The sequence below is a fragment of the Bombus affinis genome, chromosome 4 (genome assembly GCF_024516045.1).
Source record: "Bombus affinis isolate iyBomAffi1 chromosome 4, iyBomAffi1.2, whole genome shotgun sequence".
Taxonomy (NCBI): Eukaryota; Metazoa; Arthropoda; class Insecta; order Hymenoptera; family Apidae; genus Bombus; species Bombus affinis.
Window position 1 is genome coordinate 11,551,312 of NC_066347.1, and position 12,849 is coordinate 11,564,160.

Here is a 12,849-nt window from a genome sequence, read left to right on the forward strand (position 1 = left end):
GATAAATTAATTTTCTATCTTTGTCACGTGTCTTTTGTAGAATCTCTTCGTGATTACAATGGCCTTTCGTCGGACCTCTACAAGCCATCCAACTACGATAAACTCGCGCTATCGCTTCTCTCGCCTCTTCCCAACGAACAAGACTTCGCCATCAACGTGTGCACGTTGCTGTCGAACGAAGGCAAGCACATCCTACGTCTCGACAAGTATCCCCGTCTCGTCAACATACTCCTGGCGCACGCCGGTATCTTCGACTCACCCGGCACACGGCAGCTCTTCATCGAGGTCTATTCCCGCGTGAGGAATTACTCGATCAACTCGTTCTGGTCGGACGTTCTCGACTCCCAGGACGTGATAGATCTTACGAACGAGAGGACGTTTATGAAGAAACCAACCGCCAGTCCGCAGACCTTCTCCAGACGGAAAATCTTGGAGAGAGAGAAGCAGAACAGAAACGCAGCGTCAACGGAGAACGACGAGGCTTCCACGTCGATGGAAGTCGACGGGGTAAGATGCGATATTGAATATTACGTCCGCGCGTCTCGTTCAAATTTTTCACGTTCCGCCGGTTCGCTTCCTTTGTTGTGAGATTCGTTTTCGTTTCGTAATCGGAAAATATGTATCGCTGCAGGTGATACCAGACTGTCCAAGGCTGGATCCAACTGGCTCGCATCAAGATGACATTCTGAAAGATCAAAATCAAAACTCCATAAAGTTCGAAGAGGAGGACAAAGATTTGTTTTGTGTCGGACGAACTCTCGGAACGCAGGATCCTTATGGCCAACGTGTGCTACAAATAGCGTCTATCTTACGGAATCTAAGTTTCACTCCAGAGAACGCCGCTGTATTAGGAAGAAATCGATGTTTCTTGAGATTTGTATTGCTCTGTGTGCGAGCAAGGTGGAGTAATTTGCACCAACTTGGTTTCGATATACTAGGCAACATAGCGAATGAAATAATCTTGAAAGAAGCTGGTGAAAGGATAACCGATGTTGTATTGTCGTGTGTAGCAAAGGGAATCGAATCCCAAGACAGGTTTATCGTTATTTCCTGCTTGGAGGTGCTTAACAAAATTAGCCAACAAGACAGCAACGAAGAAATCATTAGGTTTGGATTAGAAGACAATGTATATGAACTTATATGCAGGTGAATCTTTTTTCATAAATTTCGATATACAATAATTTTTCCCCTCGAACGATGTTCCAACGCTTTCTAAAGAAACCTATCTTCCTCGTTTAGTTCGTTTGCTAACCATATCGCAAATTTTAATTATCGACTTTCACCGTACAAACAACTTTCCCCGTATAATTATATTCATAACCGATACAAAGGACAGTTATTAGTATATATATATATATATATATCACAACTTGTACTACATAGGAACTTGTGTTTTTTTCGTAGGTTTTTGGCTCTGAACGACATAGCTCTTCTGGTATATACCTTGGAATGTTTGTACGCGTTGACTTCGTTAGGTGAAAGGCCATGTACCAGTGTTGCGCGCGTACGCGGAGCTATCGACACATTGGTCGCTCTTGTTACCGTAGAAGCGCAAAGTTACGGTCCAAAAGCATGTATTCTGATGAGGGTGATCGAGACAGTGTCCACGGTAGCACCGCCACCAAACGCTACTCAGAACACTCCGGTTACCGCTACTGCCCCAGCTACAACAGTGTCCTCCTCTGTACCAACCACACCGGTTACAGTCACCGCGACACCAGCTCCTGTTAGTCCAGCGCCGTCGCGACCAACGACACCAGCCGCCACTGCGACAAAATCTACCACGCACAGTACGTAATATCAAACTAATCGAGTACATCGTCGAAGAGAACCTAACGATAGATTGATATTCTCCTTTCTATGTCCTATGTTTAGAAGCAGTGGAGACGAGTAATTCGCTTCAACAGCAGCACGCGCATCAACAAATCATACAGGAAAACGAGCAGTTCGCTCTGAGTTGGTTAAGAGCTACCTTCGAACCTGCGCTTGGCATACGTATAGAACAGGAAGAGTTATACAAAAAGTATCTCGGTTGCTGCACAAAGATCGGTAGAAGAGGCGTTATCGCTCCGCTTCACTTTCCAAGATGTGTTAGGTAATCTCTGATTTTCACCGACGAAATAACATTCGCTCAAGCTGTATCCGACGAAAATCGATTTATCCATACGAAACTATTTCCTTATAGATCTGTATTTGGTGGAAGCGTCGGACCAAATCCGTTGAAAGGTGAAACGAGCGGTACTCAGTATTACGAAGGAATCCGAGTACGGGCCACACCTCCCCAAGTAACTTATCCGAGCCAAACTGCGGTTGGGACTAACACAGCTCCAATTCCAGCAGTCAACACAACGCCAGTAAAGGTGCTTCCCGTACAACAGCGTACAATCAAGAGTATAAGTCCTGCTCCTGATAGCACGGCCCTAGACAATCCTGCATCTGGGCCTCCAAGAACCCCTGCCCCAGCGTCACCTATCCTAAAAGCCCAATTGTCTGCTCCACCGAAACCACCATCCAGTATCTCGAACACTGCAACTCAATCCCAAAATCCAGTCACCAAGGTTGATTCTAAAAGTCAGGTGGGTCCAAGTCCTAAGCTTTCTACCATTCTCTCTACCACTCATGACCTTGGTTCTTATTTTGGTTATGGTCTCACTATGCTGTTATAATATTATGGGCTTCCCTTAACAAACTTACATTTTGCATGTTTCGAATCCTGTGTCGAATCCGTCGATATATGTGCATGCAGATAAGTAAATATGTGAACGGTGTAAAATCCGCATCATCGAACGACTTACTTTTCCAAAAACTTTCTTGCCTTGGTAAAGAAGCGTTTTAATGTCTAACATATTTATATGAAATGTATCAAAATGTATAACCATTCTTTGCTTCGAATAAGTAGGGTCTAACTGTAAACTGATGTGTATAACAGAACGAAGCTTATTAAATATATAAATATAGCATATAAATATTAATTTAAGCAAAAATTACTATTATAGCGCTTATTATATATACCGTTTACTATAAATGATATTTACAAATAATAGTTTCTGCTCAAATCCGATCATTTCGTTTCACGTATATCGACTAAAGCTTACGATTCTCTCTGTTTTACACTTTTTACCAGTAATAGTTATAGATGCGATGTTGGCTAAACAGTTTTATCTTTGCATGATCGACGTATTATTATTTCACGAATACGCATTCTTTGATTGCAATAATCTTTGTGCAGTTGTAATATTTCTATCGTAATATAATACACGATAATTCCTGCTATGAATGATGACGATATTCTTCTATAACAAGTATACGTACATTTTCTATTTGATTAAATCGATTTATGTTACGTCAATTCATCTCGTGCTTAACAACGATAAACAAAATGCTGCTACAGATTTTATGAGATTCGTTATCGTCGGTGTTGAAAATTGTTCGCGGCATATAGCTGAATCATTCACGTACTACGCGATATATCTAATATATAAACTATCTTGCAGTGTAATAATTTCCAAATAAGGCTAACTAAAGTATTACTGTTTAAGTATGTAATTCTCGCGGCCTCTGTAGATTCCATTTAAAGCTAAACGAATCAATATTTCCGTAATATAACGATGTTACGATATGTCGCAACGTTCTTGCAAATTACATTACCATCGTTGTTGATTAGGTGTCGGTGTCGCATCCTCACCTGAGTCAAGCGTTGCTGTCAAGTGGTTCCCAAACACAGCCTCAACCACAAGTCCAGCAAGTACAGCAACAGTGTCAAACGGTCCAGGTAGTTGCAAAGGAAGATAATCGAAGTGGTACTACATCCAGTTCCATAATAAAAAGCCTTCTGGCTACTAAGGTAACGGTCAGCAGCGACTGCATGCCCAGTACTGCTGCGACTTGTGTGACTACCCCTACTGCCTGTGTAACAAACACTACTGCTAGCATCGCATCCAGCATCAGTGCCAACCAGCTAATAACCAGCAACCAGGTATCATTGTTGTACATTAACAATGAAAACTGTAGTATTTTTTTTATATTTATAGGACACTGAGTTTTAAAAGGATCTTAGTACATTGAAGTGCAACCATAGATTGTAGGATGGTTAAAGAGATATTTTCTATACAAAAGAAAAAGATATGAGACGAAGCATGACGTGTGATTGAATTACTACGTTAAGTAGAATGCTATGACAGATATGTGCGTAGGATAATTATATTTGAATTTCAAATAATGTCTATTCGTTTGTATTATAGAGAAACCATTTTACAGGATAAGATCGCACTTGGAAACGTACTTAGTGAATGTATGTCTTAACAAATTTGATTTCAATGAGTTTTCCAACGTTTTGAAGTAGTTACCAATATTATGTTTTTGTTATGCTGTTTTCTTTTATTTCAAGAGACGACGTTTTACATTTGTCTTTATCGTCCAATTGAAATTTCCAAGTAATATTTAACAACGATTATTCTTTTTTTTCCTTTTTTTTTCTTTTTTTTTTTTTTTTTTTTTTTATAGTTCAGAGTGAAAATAATAGCGTATTGTATATATTACTAACAAAAGCATGGTTTTCGAAATTGGAGTTATTTTCTTCTATATAATAATTAAGAAAAACGCAAGAAGTAATATTTCTTGAAGAAAGATATGAAAAGTAAGTCTCGTATCTCTGATTTGTATTATTTATATAGGTTGCACAACGTCAACAACAACAAAGGTTACTGCAACAACAGTTAACCAATATATCGCAACCACCTACAACTACAACTAGCGTAACCACAATACTCCCAAAGACTCCTGTCAACTCGAAGCAAAAGCCAGCTATCACACCCATTCCTGCCAAGAAGATACAAAGGCTCAACGGGGCCAAATTTATTATCACTAATAATTGTGACAAGGTACAATATGAACTTTATGGCAAACCATGCGAACGTTTTGTAATTTTATAATTTTTTAAATTTAGTAAGTTACACTCGTTTGATTTTATATTGTAGACTGAAGTAAATGATAATGAGAATGTCAACCAAATCGTAACATCGACAACTTCTTCCACGGTGGTTTTGAACTCAACCGAAAATCACATATCGTCAACCATTAAAGTATGTCGGCCTCCAGCTATAACTGTAACTACAGCGAACAAAGCGATCCAACGTTCGACTTGTACATCGATCGCCGAAGATTCGGACTCGACCAATAATTCTTTGGCATCCAGTAGTGGTATCGGTGGTAGTAGGGATTGTTCTGGTGTCGGTATAGAGGAGGACAATTCTTTGACGAGTTTCGAGGGAATTCTGTTAAACGGTGCACCTAGTAATATGGACATCGACGCGCAGGAAGATGGATCTTCGAAAGATTCGTCTAGTGTAACGTCTAAAGAAAAACCCCTGCAAAGTATGATGCTTGCAGATTTGTTAGAAAGGAAAGTTGACAAGGAGCCGATTTTAAACGGCGTGTTAGGGAAAAATTCAATCAATGACAAGGGAATGGACTTAGTAGAAAATCATATTAAGAAAGTACTAAAAGAATCTCCTACTGACATTAAAATAAAAGCTGAGGTAGAAGAGACGGAGGTCTCCGAGGATACTTTGATCGAAGCACCCAGAGGGATAAAACGATCTGCCAGCGAATTAGATGAAGTAGATGTAAAGAAAGTAAAATATTCCAATGGTACGATGTCGCCGGATCTTGCTGTTGATTCGACTACCGCCGAATCTACTGTCTCGAGTATAAAGTCTGAAGAACAGGACGATGATAAAGATAACGAGAAAGTGACCGTGTCTTCTACAGCCGCGAATCTTTATGCTGCTCTGGCAGCGGATTGTATAGAAGACGAAACGGATCTTGACGAGAACGTTAATGTAAGCGTTAAGGAAGAATCTATTAGTATAAAAGAACCTATCACGATAAAGGAGGAACCTGTCAACACGATGAAAGAGGATCCTATCACGATAAAAGAGGAACCTCACGTATTCGTCAATCAAATTAATCAACAACCACCTCAACAGCAGCAGCCATCGCAACAGCAACCACAGCAGCAACCACAACAGCCACCACCACAATCACAACACCCGCAACCACAAGTGCAACAACAACAACAACAACAGCAGCAACAACAACAACAACAGCAGCAGCAGCAGCCACAATTACAGCCACAACAACTTATCGTTACAGCACCTAGGCAAATAGTAGTACAACAAACAATTCAACCAAATAATCAAGTTATTATACCAACTGGTCCAGTAAAAGGAAGGCAGGCCCAACCGCAACCGCAAGTTTTATTGCAACAAGGAGCAGGAGGTCAATTACAGTATGTTGTTTCTGGTGGCGTGCCTGGTCAAAATTACGTCCTAGCTCAACCACAAACGACATTGGTTCAAGGTCAAGCGCAGACTGTGTTAGTAGCTCAGACGACACAGCAGCAAGGAACTGGTGCAAAAACGATAATTATTCTACAATCTCAAGCAGCTGCTCAGCCAACCCAACAAAAAATGGTGGCCGTCACACCTCAGGGACAACAGGTTGTTGTTACACAAGTTTCACGTCCTATCTTGCAAAGTCCGGCACTCGGTAATATACCCCCGCCTTTGGTTCCAACGTCAGGCACAATTCCACAAACTTCTATAATAGTGAACAGTTCCGTGGCACAAACAAATCCCAACACAGTGACTGTCACGATTCCTGCAATGGCCCAACAAACACCAGTGTCAACTAGTGTACCATCGAGAGTGGTGACACCAACACCGGCTTCTACTCCACCCCCTACCAGACCTACCACGCCTCATCAAGCAGCTGCAACGCATGGATTGCCGGCGAAACAACCTGCTAAAGTAATGAAGACTGTCAGTTCCTCGACCTCCACAGAACCGGAATCCAAGCCGTCTACGAGCCAGAATCAACCAGAAAAGACCATCACCATCAAAATCGATCCTAATGCTTATTTGTGCGAATGGCGGGGTTGTTTAAGGTAATTGACTATTTTTCTCGGCATAAAGCAATTTAAGAGTGAACTTTAAGAATTTACGACAAATGTCCTACATTTTAAAATAGAGTTCTTGTTAATAAACCAGTTCTTGTTTTTATAAGCTTAGTAAAAATTGAATTAGTTGCGCCATTTAATATTATTTAATTCATACATTTCTTTGTTTACAGGCAATTTAAAACACCACACGAAGTTTATCTTCATGTCTGCGAAGCACATTGTCCAACTGGTGGAGAGGAAATATTATGTCTTTGGGCGAGTTGCGATGCCTTAAAAAGACGTAGATTTTCGTTAATGACACATTTATACGATAGGCATTGTAACGCGGAGGTATGTATTGATATCATTTAAATAAAAGAAAAAAAAAGAAAAGAAGAGAGAAAGAAAAGAAAGAAAAAAAATCTTAAAAGAACTTAACTAAAGCTATAAAAGCTATATATCTGACAATTTTACAGACAATGTCGATAAGAAGGAAACAGTTGACGGTAACAGGCAAAACCGAAGTTTCCACGTCGACACCGTCAGCTCCTCATCATCCTGGGTATGCACCGAATGCAGCATTCCATGCTATTAAACGGCACGCCTTGGAATTTGTAAATCCAAAGGAGTTAATGGTTAGTAAGATCACATATAAATTTACACAAGTTACAATGAACTATGATAATGCAAATAGCTGTAAGTTAGTGGTAATTTCGGTAAAAAGAAAGAAGCACAAAACACTTCTTAATCATGGGGTAACAAATGCACTAAAATTATTACGCGAGATAGCACGATATATTAATGTCAAAGATAACGCGTTTAATGATATAAACTGTGTCAATATTTCGGAGAATCCTTTATAGTCCCACGGTTCATAGAGTCTATTGAGTTTTGTTAATGTAATGAAATTTCTTATTCTCTCGGCAAAGCAGCAAAGGCCGACCAAGCCCGCTGCAGCCACTTCAAGCTCTTCTTCCCCCAGACCTGGGCAAAATCCTCCACCAGAACAGGTAAAAACGTGTTCAGAAATTGAAAAAAAAAAAAAAAAGAAAAGAAAAATAAAAGAAAGGATTCACGATTCACAGCCACAGCCCTTGTGCGCTGTTCCTGCCGCCTACTTTTTTTTTTTTGCGCTACATCTCTTTTGTTTTTCGTAACATACGTTGTGTTCTTTTAATTTTTAATTTCACATTTTTCGTTGTATACGTACGTATGTTCTATTAGCATGGATTTCATTTTAGTTTCATTTCGTAGCTGGCGTCGCTGTATAATTTATGTGTTCACGCAGTTGAAGTGTATTCATGATGATGAAGGGTGCTGGTATATAATACTTTAAGAAGCATAACGTAGAATATTTGTCGCGCTTTTGATACAGGGCAACCACCTTTTGTATTAATCGCGGTTAAAAAATTAACGATTGTATCTATATTGAAATACGAAGATTTGTTTTCTTTATCGATTTTTAATGAAAAAAATTTTCTATGTATGTTGGATTGCTAATTAGCAGTTACGTTTACAAAGATACGTAGAAACTTTACACATATATATATATATATTTTTTTTTTTTACGAATATGTATATTTACTTATATTCTTGGTACAAAAAAAAAAAAAAAAAGAAAAAGAAAAAGAAAAAATATTTGTTTGGTGGTCAATTTATCAATATCAATTGTATATATGTATTTGTAGTAATTTTAAATGAAATCAATTTGTTTGTGTTATTAGCGATTTTCGAAACTATTTTAAAGCATGCTACAATTAATTTTTTGTTTTCACATTAAATTACTTATTAGCATTAGAGAAATTGTATATATATTTTATGACTCATGATGTCAGTGTATCTTTTGTTCACATAAAAGAGTAATTTGATATTCGTTGAAATTGTCCAATCTATTCACATGCGACATCATATCGTAAATCAATGTTTCCGCCTTGTTTTCATAATTGTATTTTACTAATGTTCGAAGCTGTTGCAACTAATTAATTCAAACATCATGAAATAATAGCTATACTCTGATATATTATATTTGTTTTAGTGTTACTTAAAAGTGTGGCTAGATGATCTTCTTACTTTAACATATAATTTAGAGTAAAGTAAATTCTTAATTGTTTTGTGATTTTTCAACAGGATGACAACGAAGGTCCAGTGACCAAAAGTATTCGCTTGACAGCAGCTCTCATTCTCAGAAACCTAGTCATATATTCAACACATGGCAGAAGGTAAGCTTTGTTTCCAGTGTCTTGTCAGTTTACCTCGATTAAAAAATTAGATAATTTGTTTCATTTTAATTAAGTAATTTTACCCCATCTCTACGAGATCTTTTCGTAACAACAAATAAACAAGTGATTATGCTAAGGATATATTACACATTTTACACATTTTACAACTATTGCTGGTATTTTGATTTTCAGGCATCTTAGAGCGTACGAACCACATTTGGCAGGTGTCGCATTAAGTAATGTCGAATCATCGAGAACAATCGCACAAGTTTTGTACGATATGAACGATCAAAGCAGCAGTAACCATAGGTGACCTCTCGAACCAGGCCTCTAAAAGAAAGCTCTTTCTCGTTGCGAGCAGCGATCAACTCGTTTATTTTGAATTTTAGTGTAAAGTGAGACACCAGAAATATGGTAGAAAAGATGCTAAAAGTTTGAAATTTATTGCAAAAGAAAGGTGTGCTTGTGTGGTGTATGGAAAAAGGGAAGATGTAAATGACGAAGAGAATAAACTAGGAGAGAAGAGGATACGGCAATGTTCCAGAATTATTAAAGAGGCCTATAAACTTACTAGGCAAGTCGATTTGCCGATTTAGACTATAATAATGTACTGTAACTAGTTAACACGAACGAAAGACAGTAGTTGAAGTGATTACAGATCAGTGATAAAAGAGAAAAAAGCAAACAAAAAACGAGATAATATTTCAAATTTAATATTAATATTTATTTTCTCAACAAGAAGCGGAAGAAATGTTTTTAGTAATCGTGTACAAAAAATGAAGGGCGAAGAAAATACTTTATGGACGTTATAGTTAATTACAATGAATATTATATTATTATATTATATTATTATTATTATTATTATTATTATTATTATTATTATTATTATTATTATTATTATTATTATTAATTATTAATATTATTGTATGTTTTTCATAAGTCAACCACAAGAAAACCTAGAATGTAAAGAAAACCTTTTTATGAAATGTATTTGTTAGGAATTTATGATTTTGCTTATATAATTGCATATTGCAATTACATGGCTATATTATCGTCTCTCTTTTATTTTATTATCGAGTAATCTTATTCTGTCAAGATATAACGTTGGCAAGGCATCGCACATAGCTTGACGATAACGGCGTACTCCGACCGCGAGTCCATCGTGTATTAAAAACTCTAAGAACTTCTTCTGCTTTAAATCGGTTTTAGCTCGGGGATTTTTAGCCACTTGTTCGACCTCTGTATTCAACTTGAAATCGTAAAAAGAGTTACTCTTAGTAAGAAACTTTTCTACTTTTTCGGGCAAACTGAGCGTGTCGTGTTGAATTATTTCCTCGATCGTATTATTATTCTCATCTGCGCATATTAACATGGCCCGGTTTGTGTGAGTCATGGAATTCTGAGAAATGACGAGAAGCATCCATAAAATGCTGCACATACTTCGATTCGATCAAGTCAAGATCAATTATTGCTTCCGACTTGTCCGTATATTATCGATACAGATGTAAGTATATTTATACTTGGAACTTAGAAAGGCCTAAATGTTCTTAAAGCCAGTGTTTTTCAAATTTTCAGCACTAAAGAAAGAATGGCTGGGTGTGAAGAATCTAAAAAAGCACTTTCCAATCAAGGCAGTTTGCCAATAATTAAAGAATTTAAAGATCTTATGTACTTTACAATAATGACAAATGGACAGATAGAACGATTATATGTAACAATTTTATTTTAATTCCAACGAACATTACAAATTGAACGTCGTTTGGAAATCAAAAGTTTCGGGGCAAACACTCTGTTCTATATATTTATTTATTTTTCCTTCCTTTTTAAATAAGAATTTATTATTTTAAATAAAAGTGACAAAAGTTTCAATGGCACGATACTTTCATTTGAAATTATGATACGATGCTTCTATGAATTTTCAAACAATTACTTTAGGGGCAAGTGTTTCTCGCGGCGCGTGATTAACAAAGCATTTTGTTCTTGTCCAAAATTTTAATGAAATATTATCGACTTCTTTGTATCATAAGCTGTATAAAAAAAGATGAGGTAACGGAAGTAAGTGTACCATGAAATGGTAATTTTAGTTGTTTTGCGAGATCGAGAGAGTAAAAGCGACTAAATTTTTCTATTTGGAAAAGTTAATTATATTCGTTTGGCATGTGCTGTAATTTAAACGAGAAAAAAAGATGTGTGTTTCGTTTCTCAAACGTTGAAAAGAAGAAAGTAAACGAATATATATATATATATATATATAAATTTATATATATATATATATATATTACCATAAATTACCATAAATTTTTTTTTTTTTTTTACGTTATCAGACGCGACAATGAAGATCGTGCGAATAGGTTTGCATTTACAAGTCATCGAGTTTTCCAGCTATCTAGATGGGATCCGCGAAAAAAAAGTTATTGGACGATCGTATTCGAATAACGTCCACAAGAAATAAAGTATATATGTATAATTATAAATATTTGTACATAATACCTGTATTTCATTCATGATGTTGCGAGTTCTGTGTAAATTTTTCTTAAAGGTGTAAGATTAAATGTCTGGCGAAGCGAAGTGAAGAAGAATTTTTGTATTATAGTAGGATTATGACAAGACGTAGGGAGTTGCAAGGTACATAAAAGAAATTTTTGTAATTACCGAATCGATATACAGCGGACGCTGAGAAGAGAAAACTGGCTGGCACCGATTGTAACGAAGAAAGAAACTGATAATTTAAATATCGTGAATTGTAAAACGATAAATACATTGTGCGAGCCTCTGTTATGTATTTTATATATAGATTATACATATTATATATATATATATATATATATAAAATACATATAACTATATATATAATATATATATTTATATTATATATATATATATATATATATATATATATATATATATATACATACATAAATCAAATTGAATAGCTGAACGTTTAGAAGAGAAATCTTATGAGAGGCTTTTTATTTTTATTATTTGTAATTACCTAGTTTACATGTTCACCGTTTCGTACGATCATCGAGATCATAACAATATGTGTAAAGGAATAAAAGAATGATATAATAAATTACTAAATACAAAAGGAAAAAATCGTTGAAATTAAACGTACGAGTTATTTGAATATTTATTCTCTGACTGGACTATATACTTCTTACAGAAGCAAGTCTCAGCGTACCTGATTAAAAATCTTTAATAACGACGGTTATCCTTAGTTGAACTAACAAAATATTTTGCTTTCGCTTTGCTACATTTCCATCTGCACATATACATATATTCTGGGAAATGAGTTAAATACAGACAGTAATTACTTTGTATACTGGTTATATTCTTTATTTTGACATTTTGCGATCCAAAAATTTGCATCTTCCTGAAGTTTGATATACCTGCAAAATTTATTATGTAAAAAAGATATATATAGGTAACGGTTTAGGTTTCTTAAGATACTTTGACAAATATCATTCTCAAGTGCTAAACGATATCTTAAGTGGTAAGAAAAAGAAATTCATAAAATTTGGTATTGACAATAAACAATATCGTACATTTTATTATTTTACAATCGCATTTTCACTTTATTAATTGCGGAAGTAAATTATATAGACAAATACAATAAGCTTTTTTTATGATATATCAGTCGCACGTACATTATTTTAATAACAATTTCTGTTAAATAGTAATGATAATGCA

General features: G+C 36.0%; 1 protein-coding gene across 4 annotated transcripts in view; it reads left to right on the plus strand.

The window, feature by feature from the left end:
* LOC126915053 (AT-rich interactive domain-containing protein 2) overlaps positions 1-12,269 on the plus strand; it is a 56,895-nt gene extending 44,626 nt beyond the window's left edge. The window contains exons 5-19 of one of the 4 annotated variants that reach the window (XR_007710007.1): positions 41-507; positions 632-1,146; positions 1,405-1,790; positions 1,876-2,095; positions 2,186-2,576; positions 3,665-3,976; positions 4,674-4,880; positions 4,977-6,946; positions 7,132-7,291; positions 7,417-7,575; positions 7,873-7,950; positions 9,068-9,159; positions 9,352-9,468; positions 9,549-10,663; positions 10,735-12,269. Coding sequence is in view for 3 of the 4 variants with exons in the window: in XM_050719366.1 (XP_050575323.1) it covers positions 41-507; positions 632-1,146; positions 1,405-1,790; positions 1,876-2,095; positions 2,186-2,576; positions 3,665-3,976; positions 4,674-4,880; positions 4,977-6,946; positions 7,132-7,291; positions 7,417-7,575; positions 7,873-7,950; positions 9,068-9,159; positions 9,352-9,468; positions 9,549-9,558 (5,084 nt within the window). In the remaining variant the exon portion in view is untranslated. Of the gene's footprint in view, positions 1-40; positions 508-631; positions 1,147-1,404; positions 1,791-1,875; positions 2,096-2,185; positions 2,577-3,664; positions 3,977-4,673; positions 4,881-4,976; positions 6,947-7,131; positions 7,292-7,416; positions 7,576-7,872; positions 7,951-9,067; positions 9,160-9,351; positions 9,469-9,548 lie in introns of all 4 variants that reach the window. The other 3 variants (XM_050719366.1, XM_050719368.1, XM_050719367.1) reach the window with 3 other exon arrangements.
* The last annotated feature ends 580 nt before the right edge of the window (positions 12,270-12,849 follow it).